Below are 22,014 nucleotides of genomic sequence, written 5' to 3'. Positions count from 1 at the left end.
GCTCAGGAAGCAAATTGCCCCGCCCTATGCCGCTGTTAATTGTGGGATTGAATCCCTGAAACGACAACAAACTGTCTTTTGCTGTTATCTTGTGTAGATAAGTGTTTATTTTTTCATATTTATGAGTGTTTCGTTACACCGCCTCTCCGGGAAAAGAGAAATGGAAAATGTGCATCTAGCTCTGGAGGAGGATGATCTTTATTCGGGTTACAACGACTATAATCCAACATTTGACTCCGAGGTGAGTTAGCAACTATGCTACATTACCTAGCTCAAAGGCGTTTGCTCTCAAGTAACTAGCTTTAATGTAATTAATGCTAAATACAGCACGAGCTAGAAACAGCAGATGAAAGTGATTAATTTGCGTGTGCGTTGACGAAGTATAGTCCTGCACTGGACAATAAGAGTGTGAAGAATAAGGAGTAAATATTATTATTAACTGATTTCAAGGAGTTGGAGAATGATGTTGGCTTCCAGCAAGCAGTGAGGACGAGTCATGGAAGAAGACCCCCGGTGAGTGCCGAGTGTATTTGTGTGTGTGTGTGAGTGAGTGAGTGAGTGGGAGGGGGGGGACTCATTTGTTAATACTCATTTAAAAATGTCATGTCTTCAATTTGTCAGATGACTGCTAAATTCCCTGGCACTGCCATTGGAGCTCGGCCTTTAGTTTCTTCCTTTGGAGTAAGTACAATGAAATTTTCCAGTTTTGAACTAGACTTGATTTTGAAAAATGAAAACACGTGCAGCTCTAGTAATATTGTAAAAAGTAAAACATTTTTGAATCAGCACCTCAAAGTAACAGTTGCTCTCATCACTTTATTCAAAGTATGAGTTCTGTTGTTAAAACATTATTAGATAATTAATTAGTGAGCAACAAAGCACCTCTGTTGCACAGAATAATTATCGTTATTTCAAGGCACTTAATGGAATAAGGTCAGACCATACAATATTATAGAGAGAAACCTTACAGTTCCCACCATGACCAAGCAATTGGCAAGAGAGGACAGGAAAAACTCCCTTTTAACAGAAGGACACCTGCGACAGAACTGGACTCGACTGGATGGGTTGAGAAGAGAGAAAGGGGGGGTGTGTGTGGGGTTGTGGGAGAGAGACTAGGAACACCTTAATATAGTGTTGTATAGTTATTATTATTATTATTATTATTAATAATAATAATGATAATGTTTCTAGCAATAATGCCAAATATTCACTGGGTCCAACTTCTCAAAAATGAGGATTTGATATCTTTTGTTGTCATGTGTGATTTAAAAAAACAAAAAAACAAATCTGATTCTGGACTGTTGATTGAATAGAAGAATAATAATAGAAGTTATTTGAATATGTCACCATTAGCTGTTTAAAATTATAATGGGGGTTTTCACTATTTTTAGACATTTTATAAACAAAACAATTCACTGATTAATCAAGAAAACAATTGGCAGATTTTTTGATAAGGGAAATAATCTTTAGTTGTAGCCCCGAACCTTATCTTTGAACATGTTTTTATCTCATATTTGCATGATAAAAGATACTGTCAGGTAAACATGCTAAACAACTAAAATCATTCTCACTTATCTTATATTTGTTGTTTCATGAAGTCTCGGATCCCTATGACCTCTTCAGTGGGCAGACCCATGACTGGAGCTGTGCAGGTGAGAGGGTGTGACAGCTCAAGTGTGCATTTAAGGTTCTGCATAGTTTTTATTGTGCATTAGTTCATGGTACTTAATCTCACTTACTCAGTGAGTAATGTGTGTAATGTGATTTTAATTTGACCAACATAGGTTTTGTTATAGGTTTTAAGCTACCACTATATATTGTATTGTGTTTTGTTTTAATTTGTTACAGGATGGAGCTACCCGACCAATGACTGCTGTTAGAGCAGCAGGTTACACCTCCTCCCTGACCCGTGGTGAGTTTTAGTTTACATGTGTGTTTGATTACTGTATGATCAGGCATTAGCTTGCGATTCTATAGTTAGAAAGACTTACTTTATTTCCTCTATTGTTCAAAAACCTAAGGATTTTTACTCCTTCCATTTGTATGAATTATCTATTAAATGATCTATAAGGACAAACTGTAACTGTCTAATTTTATTTTTTTATTTATGTAGGCTCTACCTTTGACCCCCTTGGCCAGTCCAAAGGCCCTGCACCTCCACTTGAAGCAAAGAATGAGGACACGTGAGTTGTCACTTTTTAAACTGGTTTCTCATTTTCAGTGGGTGCTGGAAAGAATCTGTTAAAATCTTCATTAGGTATAATTGTTATTATGAATAAATCCAGCATATTTATGCATGTGTCTGCCCTGATATACTGTACATGTCACAAACTAAACTGGCTGACTAAACAGCCATGCCTTTTGACACAGATGGAGAAAGCTTCAGGCTTTCAAACAACATTATCACAGATTGTATTTCTGTGTCTGTGGTCTTGCAGGCCTGAGGAAAAGATCAAGATCCTGGAGAAGAAAGTTAATGACCTGATAGAAGAGAGCTGCATGGCACACAGCATGGGATCTTTACAACTGGTCAGACTCTGTAGTTGTTTAACAAAGTATTTAGTAAAAGTGGCACCTTGGATTTGGAGAGAAGGGCCTCCAAGTTAGGCAGTGAATGGTGATTAACTTTTCATTGCTTCAGTTCTAAAGTCTAGCGCACTGGATTAAGTATCAGGTTAAAGTGTATCATGAGAGGCCTCTTCTTTCAAAATCAGCACTGTACTAAAGCTTTTGGCTCATCTTTGGCTCATCTGTCAGTAATCCTAAACAAAGGTGGATGGCCAAAATACCTAAAGTTAATTTCCAGTGCCTTTTCATGTATGCAATAACTTACTGAATTAGAACAGTATTAAAGCAGATTGCATTTGTAATTCATCATGAAGTGCACCTGAAATCCATTATAACAGAAACATTCAAACACTATCTCTAGTGACTTGTCAGTGTTAGCCGATAAACAGTATTTATCAGCCATGGACACATTTTACTTTTTTGTGGTATTGTTCATTTTGGACATTAATGTTGGTATCACTACTACTATTTGTGCGTGTGGGTTTGTGGTCGTGTGTTAGCTCTGATTGTGGTGTGTTTCTACAGGCTCTTGAAAAAGCCAAAGAGGCAGGGAGGAAGGAGAGAGCACTGGTGAGGCAGAGGGAACAGTCTGGCAATGCGGACCACATCAATTTAGACCTCACCTACTCAGTAAGTAAGGCTGCTGTATATATATGCAGTAGTTATTCCAGTGTCTGGAAATGAATTGATGGAGCATTTACTTCTTATACTTTGAAATTACATGTCTAAGGGTTATGTACCATCTTTGGAAAACCCGCTCTTTAAGCCCGGCTTGTGATTGTTGTTGTTGCCTTCTTTTTCAACCAGTGATTTCCTATTGTTTCCAAAATGTGGTGGCTTAGTACAAGTAAGAGAGAGACAGAGTTTTCCTAGCACATCTCATGTAAAATGCCACCTGTCTTGTACAGTATCGACCGACACTATTTGCTGGTCTTTTAGTGAGTTTTAGAGAGAAGCTGTTACTATTTGACTCTGGGTGACTGACATTGAAACTTTTTTTTTTTTTTTGCTGTGGCTGGTTTATGTAGAGCAAACGTTTCCTGCTATTAAACCCAATTATAATGCTTGAAATATTTAATTGTGTCAAAATTTTGGTGATTACCAACATGAACAAGAAACTTTAGCCACTCAAATGCATTCAGGAATGCAAAGTACATTACTTACTGCAGTTATTGTATGTCTCAGCCTTTATTGACAGTGAACAGTGTAGGGAGACAGAAAAGGCAGGGAAGAGAGACAGGGGATGCCATGCAGGAAAGGGCTGCCATGGTAAGAATTCAACCATAATGGTATGTGCTTAACTAGGTGAGCTACTGGTTAGTTTTTTTCATCTGGCAGGGTTTGATCCTCAGAAACTAACTCTGTGAGCTGAGTCCTGTTGGCTATGAGTGAGTTCCTGACTTTGTTGCCTGTATTTTTTTTTAAATTTAACTTAGAAATACTGATATGATATATTTCTGTCATTACTAGGTTTTGCTTAACCTTGCCAACCAATATGAGAACAATGAAATGTACCCAGAGGCCCTAAACAGTTACCAGGTCATTGTGAAGAACAAGATGTTCAGTAATGCAGGTGAGCAGAATTCTCAGCTTCACACTCATTACAGATGTGATTCTGGTCCAACAGTGAGACACTGAAGTACAAATAGTCATGGTAACAATATCCTTAACAACTAAAATAGTTTTGATATTGTGTGTGTGTATATATATTGTCTTGTAAACTATAGCACATGGGTAGGAATAAGAAAAACATTGGAAAACAAAAAAAGATTGATAACCACAACAAGCATCTAATATTAGCATACTGAACAAAGATATAAACAGCCAGATTTTAGCCTTTTATGAGAAGTGTAAACATGTCTGGAACTGAGTCTCCAGCATTCTTGCTACAAGCTGTCTGTCTTAATCAATAGTTAGTGTTTTTATGTCAGTGTGTTCTTGTGTCTCCACCATCAATGGCTGAAATAGTGCCAAATGTTTGGCAAATAATTTGACTGTATGTATTGTTTGTTGTATCAGTTGTACTAGTTTTCCCTCAATCTCCATCTGTGCTGTTTCTCCAGGCAGACTGAAAGTCAACATGGCCAACATCTATTTCAAACAGAAAAACTACCCCAAAGCCATCAAATTCTACAGAATGGCACTAGATCAGATCTCCAATGCTCACAAGGAAATGAGGATCAAGATCATGCAGAATATTGGCGTGGTGTTTGTCCGTATGGGCCAGTACTCAGATGCCATAACGTCTTTTGAACACATTATGAGCGAGAGCCCCAACATCAAGACAGGCTTCAACCTCATCCTGTGCTACTATGCCATCGGTGATAGGGAGAGGATGAAGAAGGCCTTTCAGAAGCTCATTTCAGTTCCTTTGGGCATTGATGATGAAGACAAGTACATCCCATCTAATGTGGGTTTCAGTAATATAAGTACACTTATAAATAAACACAGACTTATAGCATTTAGTCAATAGGTCATCCACCCTTGTGTGTGTGTGTGTGTGTGTGTGTGTTTGTGTGTGTGTGTGTGTGTGTGTGTGTGTGTGTGTGTGTGTGTGTGTGTGTGTGTGTGTGTGTGTGTGTGTACGTACTGTGTGTGAATGTTAATTTTCTTTGCCCATCTTTCTCTCTGGTGCAAAGTGTCAGATTTCTGAACTGCACTGCCTAAGGATCACTATTTAGTCATTGTTGAAGCATTCTAACTATGGATGTAACGATATCAGAATCTCACAATATGATAATACCTCTGTAACAAGTCCATAATATTATATTTATTGCAATATTTAAAAAAAGGCAAATGAAGACTTGGAAAAAAATCTGTTTATTGAACAATGAATAGGGAATTAAATTTATAGTACAAAGAACAGTTGAATAATAAAGTGCAAAAACAGTCAGTCATATTCCCCAACATGTAGGTAACCGCAGTCTGGCAGTGTTTGCATATAGTTTTTTTTTTTTTTTTTATCTGTCACCTTTTCCCCACTCTCATTTCGTGAGAAACAGAAATGCGTCCACATGTCCACATGTCAGATCTAAGATCTAGGTCTGGAGGATCCACAGTTTCAAAGGCTTTCTCTCTCTCCCCAACTCTGTTCTCCCTTGCCTCCAACACTGGCATCTGCCAGCTTCACTGTACAAGATGAATAGATTTGAAGAGGGAACAAGCAGAGCGCGAAGGCTGATGGGCACGCATGGAGCAGTGGTCTCTCTATTTCTCATTTCCCATCACCTTTCTCCACTGCGGCTGTAATAAAACTACAGTTTTGCCCGGAACCTATTGTTTGTTACCGTCCAGGTCCACAGCAGTATCAAGACACTTCTGTTACTGCGTTATCATGAAATTGACGATACCGTTACATCCCTAGTTCTAACAATTGGCAATAGATAATAGATAATGTTTGCATGAAAATGCTTCTTGTACTTATAATTAATTTAAAAAAATACATAACATTTTTTCTGATCAGATATGTCTATACATTTTCATTTATTTCATGTTCCATGGGTTTGGCATTTTTATTCATCTAAACATCCCCCCTTTCACAATTGCTGATTAGATGATTTTCTATCAAAAGTGTGATTTTCAAATGTCAGTTCATCTGATTTTAAAAAGTATTCCTTTCTTTTGTAGTTGTCACAACAGACCATATATGAAATACTAATAGTGACAATGAAGTGTTGGTGAAAATGATGCTCAACATCCTAAATTAAACCTTATCCTGTTGATTCTTTCAGGATGACACCAGTTCAAATATGGTCACTGAGGCCATTAAGAACGACAAGCTTCACCAAATGGAGAGAGATCTGTAAGAAAAATCTAAAACAACACACAAAAAAGAATCATGTGGTTGGCCATATATGGACAGATATATGGCCACATCAAACCACTGACATGTCATCTTCTATGTCAAAACACCAGCATATTACATTTTTAATACAAATCATTGTGTTGATATATGGCTTTGTACTGTTCATTTCCTGATATTCTTGTCCTGTTCTCTCCCCTGTGTTGTATACATAGAAAAATCCTGGCTGAGAAGTACATCATGACTGCAGCCAAGCTCATCGCTCCGGCTGTTGAGACTTCTTTTGCTACTGGATTTGACTGGTTTGTTACTGTAGTGCTTTTATTTCCATCTTACATTGTTAACACCAGAGGGCATACAATATACAAGAGGAGTTCAGCTCAATGACACTCCTTGGAAAGACTCAAAAATGCTTTTTGCTGAAATGCTGTTTCAGATGCTAAGTCAAAATTCTTTAAAGATTTAAAAGTGGCATGGATTTCCAACCCAGTTTTCACAAATGAGAACAATAATGATAAGTGTACATAGCTTACAGATCTCTTTTGCAGAATTTTGAGTCACTAAAAGCGATAGCAGCTTGCAGTTTTGCAGATGAAGCTTCAAATCTCAGAGCAAAGTGTGAAAACAGCAGATTTGCTCCTGTCAGACTGCTACTGTGACTGAATCAGAAACAAGAATTGTTTGTTTGTTTAGCTATTTTTGATTGGTTGCTGTTGTGGTAAATGTGTATTTTTTAAACTAGCAGCGCAAGTTTCCTTTTCCCCTTTGTAGGAATTGAGTAAAACCATCAAAAGCTGGTTGCTCACCTGTCAATATATCAAATAGATCAAATGAACATAATCAGCCACAATCAGCAAAGCAGCAAGAATCAAATTATGTGATATCATACATAAAATATTATACTGTGCATGTATGGTTCTTTTTTCAGGTGTGTGGACATGGTTAAGAGTTCTCAGTATGTTGAACTTGCCAATGATCTAGAGATCAACAAAGCCATCACTTATCTCAGACAGAAGGACTTCAACCAGGTGATTGAGTGTGTGTGTCTCAAAAGCATAAAAGGAAATACCACTCAGTTTTGGGATCTCACTTCCTTGGTCTGTGGCAGTTAGGGGCCACAACAGGAGCAGAGGAAGGTAAACTACAAACTTAATAATAATGCTTTGTAGCCTGCCCAGTTGGCTATTATAGTTGGCTAACTCGGAGCCAAATCTTGCTTATATTTCCCACAGTGTAACTGATTTGGTATTTCATGCACATTTTTCCCAGTATGAAGCCAGAAGTGCAAACCAGACATCTCATGTGAATGCTTAAAACTAAAATCTCAGTAATCTCAGATGTGATTATTAAATATAATCCAGTCACATTAAGGGCTGTCTTTGCACACAGAGCATATTTGTTTTTATACTTACTATCGTGATTGTTTTATGAATTTTGAACCTGAAAAAATACAATTTCTGTCAGAGTAGTAGTTACATTTATAAATTCATTAAGTGAGTGGTATTTCCCTGTGAACATATGGTCTTTGTTGGCTTTTATATTATTTTTCCTTAAGTTTTTTTTTTTTTTTTTAAACAACATTGTTGCATACAGTTATTGGTCAACGCTGTTTATGTATGTCAGTTTTCTCCTACTAAGACTGTTTCAGCAGAGCAGCGTCAGACTCAAATTTTCCCCCTCTCATTGCCCTCCATTCTCTCTTGCTTTTGTTTTGTTTCCTTCCCATCTGCATGCCTAAGGCTGAGGTATGTGTGACTTCTGTTTCCATGCTTGCATTTAGATTGTGTTGTTTTGTTTTTTCCATACCATGTTACAACTTAAGCATGCCTTTTCCAAATAACAGCACTGACAAGAGGAACTGGAGAAGCAGTTATTAGTTTAAAACCTGCAGACCAGTTTGGAAAATCTGGGGGCAGAAAGGAAATTGTAACTGATAATATACCAGTGAGCTCTCAAGGAACTGCAGCTGTGCCAGTGGAGCTGCGCTTTGGCTAAGATTAGAGAACTGATGCCACTGTGCAGCTCGAATATGTCCCCAGTTACAGTATTATAACTGCAGCAGCCAACTGTCTTGTACTCATAGGGTGTACACCTAATGCATGTGTGGTGCTTTTAGACTGTCTGCTGACAGTGGTGGTGGTAGTGTAAGCTGCAGCATCAGTGCAGCTGTAGCATAGCTGGTGGTTGTCAAAATGATAACAAATACATAAACAAATATATCCCCAGTAAATAATGCACTTACTTTGGCCTAACAACCAGTTATATGTGAAGGTGATTTCTGGGGGAAAAGGTCATTACTATGCAAGTCAAAAATTCTGATTTTTTTTTTTTTAACTTTTTGAGAAAGTCATGAACTTACATGGGTTACTTCCAGCATGCACAATGCTGGAAGTAACCCTCAGGTGCACATTATTTGAATTATCAAAATAATTTTAGAGTTAATAATTGGAGTTACTTTGTGTTTATTGTGATTCATACACTGATTTGGTTAGTTTTCCAGTACAAATAATTACATATTTGACATATTCTGATATTTTCTTATTGGAAAAATATTTATTTAACCAATAAAACTTAGAATAAATAAGCATCCAGAAAATGTTTGCAGTTTTTAAATTCAAAATGTACAAGAACATTGGTTTTTATGTTTGTATGTGTGTTACATACTGGGGAGATTGGCTTTCACCATAGTCCGTACAGTATTGTAGTAATAAACGAGAGGAAAACCAGTGTAAAATGTTGTCCTGATGACTTTTAATATTTCATCAGGCAGTTGAGACGCTGAAAACATTTGAAAAGAAGGACAGCAGAGTGAAGAGTGCTGCAGCCACCAACCTTTCTTTCCTCTACTTCCTGGTAAGATTTTTAAACATCGCAAGCATAAAGAAAAAAATACAGGCTTGGTTTTCTTTCAGGAAATGAAATACTGTTGCTTTGAGATTGTTCAAGGACACTTGAACAAGGACACTTCAGTACAGAATGTGTTTGTTGTCAAGGTCACTTAAAATTAGACCATCCAGTTCAGTTTTAAAGATAACTGAATCATTGTCTCTATCCTCTGTATCAACCTGCTTCCAGTAGATACTTCCTCTGATCTTTACCCTGTAACAGGAGAAGGACTATGACCAGGCTGACCGATACGCTGATCTCGCCATGACTGCTGATCGCTACAATCCAGCAGCACTTATCAACAAGGGCAATACTGTGTTCATCAAACAGGACTATGAAAAGGCTGCAGAGTTCTACAAAGAAGCACTGAGGAATGATTCTTCCTGCACTGAGGCCCTCTACAACCTGGGTAACACCTGCAATAATGATTTAGCAGTACAATCGCAAAGACTGCCCAACTGGCTGGTGTGACTTCTGCATTTAGATCAGTGGAAAAGAATATGAAAGAAATAGGGTTGTGAAAACAGCGCACATTTGATGACTGTGTATTAGTGTATAAGTGTGATACGTAAGGAAAAACAGAGGAGCAACTTTTTGCACAGAGGGTTTTACGGCTTTTTAGCTATTTTTTAGAGCTATTTACATGTTGTAACCAAAAACTGTGAGAACTGTGAGTAGACTAAAACAGTAAAGTTGTTGACTAGACAGCATCACTACAAAAGACCCCTTTCAAAACTGACACCTTGTTTGCAGACTGTCTTTTTATACATTGTTATTGTTAAAATATCAGTTAAAGCTGCTTGAAAGCAGTTGCCATAGACTAAAAGTTGATTAACAGTTTTTGCCCCCTTCCACTTGTGCCAGGTTTAACCTATAAGAAACTTAATCGTCTAGAGGAGGCTCTGGACTGCTTCCTGAAGCTCCATGCCATTCTAAGGAACAGTGCCCAAGTCATGTACCAGCTGGCCCATCTGTATCCTACTAATAAGAGATGTCGTTTTTTATGCGTTTGTGAATGTGCTTGTCTGTGTGTCATGAGATTTAACTGTTTCAAATAATTGTACCTCAGTGGTTGTTGCTGAGAAGATGTTTATTTAGGGATTCAAATCTGCATCTTGAACTGTCCAAATGAGAGGATCTGTTGATCCTTGACACACTGGTATCAGCTATGAGCTTCTGGAGGATCCCCAACAAGCAATTGAGTGGTTGATGCAGGTCATCAGTGTAACTCCCACTGACCCCCAGGCACTGGCCAAACTTGGAGAGCTGCATGATGGTGAGGGGGACAAGTCCCAGGCTTTCCAGTACTACTATGAGGTACGAGAATTCTTCTCTCTATGCAGTAATTGATTAATTTAACATTTTAGCACTCATTACCTATCAAGCCTCTTCAGCTACAGGAATTTAGTGACCTGTAACCTGGAGCTTCCTATAAGCACAGCACAGCACAGCGGGTACAGGATTAGTTTCAGATTGGTGGGTTCCTGTAGTGGAAAAGGCCAATGTAAGTGCTAATGTTGTTGTGTTGTGTTGCTGTCAAGTCCTTCAGGTACTTCCCCTCTAACATCGATGTGATTGAGTGGCTCGGGGCATACTACATTGAGACTCAGTTCTGTGAAAAGGCCATTCAGTACTTTGAAAGAGCCACACTGATACAGTAAGTAATTAGTATTGTACTTTAGAAGATAAATGCATGATAAGTAACAAACCAAACAGATCTGTGAAAAACTGATGATAATTTCAGCATCTGGCAGATCATATTCAGCATAATGCCAAAAAAATCTGAGAGTATTTTTTGGAAAAGTCAAGCCCCTCTGGGGGCAGATCATATTCAACATAATGCCAAAAAAATCTGAGAGTATTTTTTGGCAAAGTCAAGCCCCCAGAGTTGCTCCATCATCTTGAGAAATATTTGGGAAATGATGTTATTTCTACACTTTTTTAAATTAAATAATGATGTTGTTTATTTCATCTTGTTTTGATTGTTGTGTTAGTATTCTTTTATCAACCATAAAGCCTGTTCTCATCTGGAAGTAGTTTTACTTGAACAAAGAGTTCAAATGATTTGATTTTGATTACCTTCCAGCTGAATTCAGAATTCATTTTTAAAATTCTAAACATGTTTACTGTGGGGTTTTGTGTTCATACTGAGTGGATGTCTTCCTGCTGTGTTTCTCAGACCAACCCAGGTGAAGTGGCAGCTAATGGTGGCAAGCTGCTACAGAAGAAGTGGTGAGAATAATTCTGTTTTTCAAGGCACTGCAAAAATTATATGGAACTGCCTGTTCTGTGTCAGTTTTGATACTGAAAACCAGATCATATAAAAGTAGACTCCCAGAGATTATGATCCAGTGAAATTAAGTTTTGTCTTCACTGATTGCAATGCATTCACCTAAAGTTGTGAACATAGATCCTTTTCTTTTTTTCTCTACAGGAAACTACCAAAAAGCTCTGGAAACATATAAAGACATCCACCACAAGTTTCCAGAAAATGTGGAATGTAATTCATCTTGTTTGTTACACAGTTTTCCACAGAACATAGCCCACTGATCTGTGTGAAGAAAATAGAAACACTATGTTTGTTTGTGTTCAGGTCTGCGTTTCTTGGTGAGGCTATGCACAGACATGGGATTGAAGGAAGTCCAGGAATACGCCACCAAGCTGAAGAAGGTGGAGAAGATGAAGGAGATCAGAGAACAGGTATATCCTCCAATGAAGAGGATGTCACAGAGCTGCCCACAGTGCTTAATTGGCAGTAGATCTCTTGGTATTGCTCTCAACATTGAGACCTAATCTGGATTACCATTTAAGGATCCAGAGACATCAAAAAAAAGTGTTTAATGTGTAACTTAAAACACCTCTAGTGGATTTACTTAAATACACTAACCTTATATAAGCTGCCTAGTTTCATGATATAATGCGAAATCAGTTAATACATATCTGAATATTAGCATTATGTAGCTTCATAAATGACCTGCATGTTCTGCAGTCATATATTACAGACCCTTCGTGAGCCTTCATTAATAACCTTTTCCTCACCAACTTCTTGGCATCCGGTCGTCTTTTCCTGGACAAGAATGTGCTGATTGAAAAAAATACATGAGTCCTGCTGCCATGAAGTTGGACAGTGGTCACTATGGCTCCAGAAATGCATGAAAACAGCTGTTTTTCTCTTGTGTTGATTTTCCATGAATCAAACCATGTTGAGAGGAGAGCAGATGCTTTACAGCTGTTTAACACCTGGCTGCTACTAATGCTGAGTCATTTAAAGCAGTTGTTGTGTGCAGAGAATTATTCACAGGTCTGATGCTACATGGAGTTGTTTGGATTGTTCGGTATCACCTGAAGCATCTGGATGGTAATTCCTGGTTTTATTATAGCCAGTCAGGATGGTTATTGCTTTTCAAATGGTGGTAATGAAGCATGCATTTTCCTGTCTAAACTTAGAATAACAGTAGACATATGCATATGTTCCTAGACTGGCAAGAACTGTTTGCTTACATCTGAGTTGTTTAGACATTTGTGATGTTGATCTGTATACACTGAATCTTATCCTATAAGATTGGCTTGAATATGCTCCAAACTAACATCCTCTTTAGTTCTCTTCTGTAACACTGTCAGACTCATAATTAACAGTTGCAACAGAACCAGAGATCGTCTTTTTATGCCTCAGCTCCGGCGACAGCCTTGGCCAGGAGCATTATGTTTTAGGTTGTTCGTCCATCCCATTCTTTTGACCATGATATCTCAAAAACACCTTGAGGGAATTTCTTCAGATTTGGCACAAATGTTAACAAGAAAAAACTGTTAAGAATTTCATCAGTCAAAGGTCAAGGTGACCTCTGTGCCATTCTTGTAAATGGACTGCACTTACACAGCACTTTTCTAGTTGTATCAACCATATCAAAGCTTCACGCTACGCTACAGGTCACATTCACCCATTCACACACACGTTCATATAGCACATACGTACAGATACATACACACACATTCACTCTACGATGCTACATTGGGGGCAATCTGGGGCAACCAGCATCTTGGACAATCAGTATCTTGCCCAAGGATACTTCGGCACTTGGACTGGGGGAGCTGAGGATCGAACCACCACCATTCTACCTCCTGAGCCACAGCCATGAACACACAGCTGCCTGTGAACATGAAATCTTAGGAACGCCTGGAGGGAATTTCATTACATCTGCCACAGCTGTGGGCAGCACGGTGGTGCAGTGATTAGCACTGTCGCCTCACAGCAAGAAGGTTTGAGTCCTGGTTCGAGCCTGGGGCTTTTCTGTGTGGAGTTTGCATGTTCTCCCTGTGCCTGCATGGGTACTCCGGCTTCCTCCCACAGTCCAAAGACATGCGGGTTAGGTTAATTGGTGACTCTAAATTGCCCGTAGGTGTGAATGTGAGTGTGAATGGTTGTTTGTCTATATGTGTTGGCCCTGCGATGGACTGGCGATCCATACAGGGTGTACCCCGCCTCTATCCCAATGACTGCTGGGATAGGCTCCAGTCCCTCTGCGACCCTTAACAGATAAGCAGTATAGATAATGGTTGGATGGATAGATGGATGGCACAGATGTCTATTAGTACTTAAGGATGACTGATTCAGTTAAAGGTCACAGGTCAAGGTCACTGTGACCTTACAAAATATGTTTTTGGCCATCTCAAGGATTTACATGCTATCATAATATGCTGTAACTATCTGTGGTGGCTCCCAGACTTTAAGGTTCACACTCAAAATAGATGACAGGCCTGTGATCACACAGAACAGGCGGTGGTCTGGGTTCAGTCAAGTTTTCAAGAAGACTCAGAGCAACAGTGCCGTGTGCCTTGGTCCTGTGGAGATATTCATCAGAGCCAGGAACTGATGAGATGGATGACTTTGTCAAATCGCAACCAGCTGCTCTTAAATCAGTCCCAAGACACTGCAGGACCAGAGAAACATTTCTACAGAGAGACAGACAGAGCCAGAGGGTTGACGCATTAATCCCCAAATTCTCCAAACTGAATGACAGTGAAAAACAACTGATCCTACTAATATATCTGCAGTTTATGAAGTGATGAATGAGAGAATGATTAGAACCAAAAAGTAATATAGGAAGAAGGTTAAAACACCATTCTCTCTGATGCTGTGTTTATGTTAAGTGTATTATTTTTTCATGGTAATTCCCCTATCCTTGTTTTTATTACTTTTTAATTTAGTCTCCCTCTGTAATTTATTCATCACAAATTGGAAATAGACTTGATTATGTGTGATATTCACACTCACTTTTCATATGTTAATGTCAAACTATTTTTATTTAAATGTTTATGGTTAACTTTTTGTTAGATTTTATTGGTTTCAAAAATAGTTTTCATGGCAGTAAAACTGACTTATGACTTTATGAGACACAGAAGGAGAGATGAATAGAGAGAGAAACAAATAGCAGCACAGGCTCAGCACTGGAAAAACATGTCACCAGAATCCAACAGACTTGCATGAAATGTCTTTCATTTGGTAAAACCTAAACTGATTGAAAAACCGCATATGTTAAAGACATAATTTTTAAAAATCTGAAGTCAAATACCCTTTAGAATGATTTTTTCCTTGTATTGTTAATTTACCCCTCCTCTCTCTCTTTCTCTCCACCTGCAGAGGGTGAAGTCGGGGCGAGAGGGCAGTGGTAGAGGTCGGAGAGAAGGCAGAGAGGGCAGCGCTGGGAGTGCTGGTGAGTCAGTTATGGTAACATGTAAGATTTTCTGCTGTGCTAAGGTGTGGAGCACATTGTCTAAAACAGCTATTTCCACACTTAGTATGTTTTTAAGACCTGTAATATCAAACAAAACAAAACAAAATCATGAAATTAAATTAACATCTGGGAGAGGTGTGTAGAAACCCTCTAATATAACATTTACCTTTTTGTAACACCTTATTGTATATCCAGAGTCTGTAACATCAGCATGAGTGCATATACTGTATTGTGAGTATAGGTAGGGCTGTGTTCCAAACCTTGGTACTTTAGAACAAATTTAAATGTGTCTGTAGCACAAAGTTCTGCCAGAATCAGATGTTGGTAATAAATGATCGTATCCTTTTAATCTTTGATCAGATAAGAAATCTGAAATCATAAATTAAGCAGAGCTTTTGTGTAGCTGCTTGTGTTAAACCAATGTTTTATTTTTGGTTTGTCTATTTCTTGACAAACACGCCCAGTCAATAAGATTAAGGTAATTTATTTAATGTAAGGGTGGTTTTAATTAGGCTTTGTAATCAATGCTGTTTAGCTCATCCTCATTATAAGTGCTTTTTGTTGATGTATGTCACCACTTTCTCTTCTATCTGTTGTTTCATACATGCTGCTGGTCATTAGGCATCTCCACACCTGTCCTCACCTCTCCTAAGAAGGCCAGCACTATGGGTATACCTCTATACATCACATTGAGTCCTGAGTAGAGTAAAAAGGCTATAGTTGTGTTCTCTTACAAAAATCCTTTATCATTTTTAAGTCCATAAAAGAAGCTGTTGGGAAGGCACAGCTATACATCCAAATCCCACCTCTAATCCCAAAGGGGTCAGACACAGTTACAGGTCAGATTTACAGTCCACCTCGGTTGATTGATTTCCTACATCTTGTCTTTGTATTTTATGTAGTAACACAAGGCTTTACAGATGCTGTTTCAGAACAGTCATTTTGGTTAAAGTGCCATAAAACAACTGGGAGATAATTTCATTGTGTCTCCACATGGAAAAGGATGTTTGAGTAGGACTTTTAGGCCCCTGGAAATGTGATACAGACCAATATTACTACTGCTAGTGCATGTTAGCTTCAGGATGCAGGTAGACCCATGATTTATATGAGCAACACAGATGAGGCATATTTCTTTCTAAATCTCCCTGGCCAAACTCTTTCTCTTCTCCTCAAATTATAAAAGCCAGATCCTTTAGCTTTCTTTTCTAATAAGTTAAAACAGTAAGTTGAGATGCATAATGGTGAAAGTGGAGTGACAGTGTAGCCAAGACTTTTTAGGAGCTCTGACGACACTGACAGCTTCAGGTCACAGCAGACACCTGAGAAGACAAACTTGCACAATTTTAGCACTCCTTCACTACACATCCACAACAAATACAGACACATACTCTAGACTGGCTCCAACACTGGAAAGCTGGCTCATCAACAAATTTCAAACAAAATCCAGACAAGGTAGACAGCTGCCAAAAAGTGTAACAAGGCCCAGCTTTGCTCTGCTGTGCAGCTAAACGTCTCTCTCTCTCTCTCTCTCTCTCTCTCTCTCTCTCTCTATATATATATATATATATATATATAAATATATATATATATATATATAGATCAGAAAACCTCAAACTTGTGTGTTTTTATTGTCCTAATAGTTTTGTAGTGCCAAAACTGTGACTGAATCTGTTAAGACAAACAGTTACTGGAGGTTTTTCAGCATTGCCATATGTGTTCAGTCTTTCATATCCCTGAATATTGGTTATGACAGTTTTAAGTTGTTTAACTAAACCCCAAACTCTCTTTTTTACTTTCCTAAGGCATATCAGAGGATGTCAAAGCAGGTGAGAGAGGGAAGGTTGTAAGATCCAAATAGATCTCTCATTGCATACGGCAGACTTATTACCTCTTCTTCTCTGTCTGTGTACAATGATTTTCATTCCAACTCTTTAATCTTTATTGTTGTCTGTTTCTCTGGCTCTTCCAATCTTCATCTGTATTCTCACTCTGCTTGCTCTTTGCTGCCCAGTATCTCAATCTGAGTCTAAACAACTCAGTCCACTGTTGGACTCAGGGAAAGGTATGTAAGATTGTTACTCAAAAATGATGAATGATGAAGTGAAACCCACTGAGTTAGAAGATTTACGCTTATAGCCACTTCACAAGAGAATTAGATGAAGAGCCTTACAGTTGAAAAGTAGAACTCACTAGTTTCATTTCAGTCATTTCTCAGTGTTGCCCTTTCAGAGAGTGTCAAACATTTGAACAACCAACTTCTCAAGAATAAAACAGAATTTGTATTTATCTTTACGAGGTCTTTGAAAATAAGATGTTATGTTATGATGATGATTCTTCATATTTTTTTTGGTCCTGCCATACATACAGTTTTAATTGTGACTACTTTGTGTCACTGCAGAAACACTAGAATCTTTGACGTGTTACTTTCCATAAGAATTGACATTGAAAACTTAAGCTTTAATGGATATTACATAATGTTGTGACTATATTGCAATAATTATTGCAAATATTAGAAAAAAACACTTCCCTTGCTTTATTCCAGTATTATAATATATAGGAGTACTTTATTTGCTCAGTTGTACTATGAAAGAAATTAAAGCAAAACCTTTTACTACTTGAAACCATTTGAATTGAAAACAGACTCAGAACAGTTTTCCCAAGGGAAACACACAAGATAAGAAACCTAACTATAGTGTTACAGGTCAAAACACATGAACCTGGTCCAAAAATCTTCTGACAGGCAGCTGTGATGTCGGACTGCGGTGAGTATTTGCAGTGGGTGCTCCCACAGAGGAGGAGGGAGGGATCGCCCAAACCTCTTTCAGAGAGAAAGAGAAACCTCTAGTGCACCTGAGAGTTTTCCCTCTTTTCTGTAAAGTCTGCATATTTGCAGCACTGTATATTGTGTGTGTGTATGTGTGTGAGTGTGTGCGCGCACGCCCTTGCGAGCCCTAAGATTAATTTTCTCACCCATCCGAACCTGCGTCATTCTTTGGTGTGAATCTGGTCAAACCACTGTCGCAGGGCAAAGAGAAAGTAGTGTCAACATGCACGATCCTGTTTTCCCTTTAGTATTTTTGTGATCTTATTCACACTACAAATAAATGAACTCATTAAGTTTAGGGTTGGGTTTTTGAAGGCTTCTTCTAATCCTTTTTTATGTTCATGTAATCTTACAAAGGTTTTTCCAAATAATTTTAAGCAGGAAAGTGAATTGCAAAAGCCAGAACGTTGACTCATCGATACTGATCAACATCCCTATCAGCCTCTCTCAGAAATATTTTGGCCGTTCTTGCTGTGGAGGCATATAAAACTTATTCATTGCAATTTAATTGTGGAAACTGTTGCAAACAATTAATTTTAGGACTGGTTTTCAACCTGTCGTGTCATCCTTCTTTTCCATGTCTCCCAGTTGTGTGTTATAAAAGAGAAATACCACTGAGAAAAGAGAAAGGAAAAAAGTCAGTTTTCCAGTAGGTTTGAGCTTGCCAGCAGTTTGTGAGGCCTTGTGTGAGATGTTTTCAGACTGTGAGGGAAGGTGGGACTTCGGGCCTCCCTCTCCTTCCTGTTTTTCAGATTTGTGCCACTGCTTTCGTCAGTTTCCAAGGCTACCTGGCAGCCAGATGTGCCGCTGCTGTCTGTAATCATGTCTGTCCTTCAGCTCTCTAGAGCACTTTGTCAGTCTGTCATCTGAGCCTTAAACATAAACACATTCTCCAGCATACTCATTATATCTTGTGAAGAGCACTGCTGTTACTCCGTGTCTTGTTAAAGGGCACTGTAGAAGGATGCAAGACTGTTGCAGGGATTGAACAAGTTGCATTTTGGTTAATGGAAGGTATTTGATAAGCATTTAATCAATATTTTGTCCATGAGTGGAGGCTATGGCTGTGTCCAAAATCATCCCCTTGTTCTCTTATTCATTGGTCCCTATATAATTGGCATGCAGTAGTTTAATTTTGGACACTTACTTATCATCATCATTTTGCATCGGTAAAAGGCAGCACATTGCATTGTGCATTGTTAGTAGAAGGTAGCATACATGCCATGTACACAAATTTTTGAGGGCACAGTATGTGGATTAATTTGCACTCTCGGGATTCAAATAACACTCAAATAAAACGTCAGACAGTAAATATAGTGCACTATGTAGTAAATAGGGAGAGGCTTCAAACAGTTTGTAACAATGTACCAGTGTCAACTTTTACATATTAAAAGGTTTAAAATCACTTCACTTCAATGCATCATCACCACCCCCACCCGCACCCCACACACTCACACACACACACACACACACACACACACATTTTGTAACTGACTCTGTGAAATGAAAGTCTCACATCTTTATCATGTTGACTCTTCAGAAAGTGAGGAAAAACAAGCTTACTTTCAGTTTGATCTCTATGCTGCTTTGACTTTATCCAGTTGGGTTTGAAATTGTTGAGTCATGGACGGTTCTCATACCACATTTAACTTTGTCATATAATAAAAGCAATCTAAACATAGCCAGAACCACAAAAGCTTTGGAAATGTGCGTAAGTGTATGACAGATAACACAGGGTCACGGGGTCAGCTATTACTGGATAGATTGTGATATAACTTTGAGGAGGAATAGTCTCCTGCGGAATGATTGCATGGCATAGTTTTTGGAGTATAGTACAGTGTGTTAAAATTAGTTAATAAGGTTTAGAAGCTGGAGTTTTGGAATTTTGAAAGTTTGAAATACCTGTATATAAATTGGTCGAGCTTTGAGGTGCATTTATAACTTTTAACTGTGTCAGAGCAGCTGATTCATATTATGACTGGTTTTCTAAATTCAAGTATGTGTGTGTGTGTGTTTTCTGCAGACAGCAGCCACAGCAGCAACAGCACTAAGGGGGAGCGGCTGAGCGCCAAGATGAGGTCACTTCCTGCCTCCAGTGAGCCCTACGAGGCCAGCAGCCCAAAAGAACTAGGTGAGGAAAACCTATTTTCTCTGTGTCTCTCTTCACCTCTGTAATCAACTAACTAAAAACTAACTTCAACATCTAAGAACCACTTACATATTAATGTGGTATAAATGCAATAATAATGCTGACAGCAGTCATTCTGCAGCAGTCATTCTTTTGATACTTTAAGTATATTTTGTTGCAACTTCTGTACTTACACTTAAAAATTTAAAATCAGAACTTTTACTTGTAACTGAGCATTTTTATGGTTAGGTGTTTTTTAATTTTTAATTTGAAAACTTCTTCCACTGCCACTCTTAAACACTGCTTTGGAAAACACGTGTAGAGATTTAAGAGAGTTTGTAGAAACACTCTAAACTTATTGAAAAATAGGGCCCAGGACATTTCATAATGAGTAAATCTTCTGTTCCTCTTGTGTGTAGATGCATCCTACATGGACCCACTGGGGCCTCAGATGGAGAGACCAAAGACGGGGGCCAAGCGGCGCACGGAGGATGACGACTTCGCAGATGAAGAGCTGGGAGACGACCTGCTGCCAGAGTAGGCTCTTCCACCCTCTGCCTCACCAGCTGCTGAGCCTGATTTGTCACCTCTTTGTCACCTCTGAAAGGCCAGAGCGCAAAGCTTCTCCATGAAACCAAATTATTTTAAACCCAGCTCTTCAGCTAAAAATGTAAATGTTACAGGATAAAGACTTTATTTTTCATGGTAATCAATGAAGGTTCAGTGACTGTTATTCCTTCACTGTTTACATCAGCAGTTGTCCAGGAGTCGAATGTCTTTACCTCTGTCAGATTGGTCAACTTTTCCCTAAATCTGAGTCACTTTACATGAAAAACAGATAGGCATACTGCTAATTTTTCAATGGTAAATATTTATACATATCCATTTAGCAGAGGAATGAATGGTGAAACATTCTACAAGAATTTGGTTACAGTGCAGTCTGTAAATATTTGGACAGCTTTGTTTAACTCACAGCACAGTAATCTGCAATTAAAAAATTACTGTTATTTAAACTTTAAGAAAATCATCTGACTGCACTATGTAACTTTGGTAAAGTGCCTAACTGAGTGATGGTCAGTGGCTTAAATTGTTGGAATCAGGCCCTGCGCCAAAAGATCAGCTAAAAACACTTAGAATTCATTAAAAAACAGTGTTCTCTGATATCCAGAGAGAAAACTTTGAAAATGTCAACAATTATAAACAGAGTTTGGTGTGTTTGTTACAGCGACAGCACTTCCTGCTCCTGAAGCTGGGAATCATGGGTCATGGGTGTTTTACCTCAGTGAATTGGACTATGCAGTCAGCGCTCTGGTCAAGCAATTGATAGGCTTTGTTGTCTTTATATGACCGGTTAGTTTCTAGGGGTATGCTGCCTCCAGTACCTTTAACCATTAAGAGTCCAGCACAATTTAATGTGCCAGTGTCCTGCGCTAATTACCATTTGTGGCTGCAGAGCAAATATTACATAGCGTTGCTTTGAGGGTGCTTGCATTCATTTTGGATGAAGTGTGTGGAAATAATAGACCTTAATGGACACACTGTTCCAACCAAGAGTAAATGGGTTACAAGGCCTGTGCAGTTCACCCAAAACAAATGGCAAGACTTGCCAAAAAGGCTGAAAGTCTGCATTTGTACCCCAGTGTCCCCTTTTCATTATAAATTCAGTGTTGAAGCACAGAGCCAAAACAATGAAAAACATATCACTGTCCTAATATTTTTTGACTGCACTGTATGTTTCCATGTGTGAGCCTGGGAACCTTCTGGAAAATCCATCAACACAACATACCAAACATACGTAATACATCCATTGCAGGCCATGTTGGTCATTACTTTTTGTATTTTGTACTATTTTTTGTTGTATAATATTTATTTTTTCTTGTTTGTTCATTTCCTTGTGGTTCATTATATAATTAAAAAAGAAAATCTTTCATCTATTCAAGAGAAAATGTTTCATTCAGAGCACAATGACCTTCAGATAAAACACAAACCATGCTGTCTCTTACTGACAGCACATTGACAGTCTTAGTTATTAATGTGACCTTTTCCTCTGCAAGGCAGCAGACCAAACCGAGGA

General features: G+C 38.5%; 1 protein-coding gene across 8 annotated transcripts; it reads left to right on the top strand.

Annotated features, from left to right (window-relative positions):
• The first annotated feature begins 15 nt into the window (after nt 1-15).
• On the top strand, nt 16-21,868 carry ift88 (intraflagellar transport 88 homolog). 8 transcript variants are annotated; one of them, XM_018696392.2, is made up of 28 exons: nt 16-241; nt 451-513; nt 622-681; nt 1,599-1,652; nt 1,849-1,912; nt 2,114-2,183; nt 2,439-2,529; nt 3,094-3,198; nt 3,754-3,837; nt 4,039-4,141; nt 4,632-4,978; nt 6,300-6,370; nt 6,586-6,672; nt 7,299-7,398; nt 9,137-9,223; nt 9,479-9,665; nt 10,121-10,229; nt 10,423-10,573; nt 10,798-10,913; nt 11,436-11,488; nt 11,691-11,756; nt 11,850-11,956; nt 14,895-14,967; nt 15,610-15,657; nt 16,791-16,814; nt 17,000-17,050; nt 19,836-19,943; nt 20,360-21,868. In XM_018696392.2, the coding sequence occupies exons 1-28, from the start codon at nt 122-124 to the stop codon at nt 20,479-20,481; spliced, it is 2,721 nt and encodes a 906-aa protein (XP_018551908.1). In that variant the 5' UTR covers nt 16-121; the 3' UTR covers nt 20,482-21,868. The 8 variants fall into 8 exon arrangements, with proteins under 8 accessions (XP_018551908.1, XP_050924887.1, XP_050924908.1 ...); XM_051068930.1 differs by lacking the exon at nt 15,610-15,657; XM_051068951.1 differs by lacking the exon at nt 17,000-17,050.
• Nucleotides 21,869-22,014: the final 146 nt, after the last annotated feature.

The sequence above is a fragment of the Lates calcarifer genome, linkage group LG1, assembly GCF_001640805.2.
Source record: "Lates calcarifer isolate ASB-BC8 linkage group LG1, TLL_Latcal_v3, whole genome shotgun sequence".
Taxonomy (NCBI): domain Eukaryota; kingdom Metazoa; phylum Chordata; class Actinopteri; family Centropomidae; genus Lates; species Lates calcarifer.
Note: the sequence above shows the minus strand (reverse complement) of the source record. Positions and strands in the feature narration are given on the sequence as shown.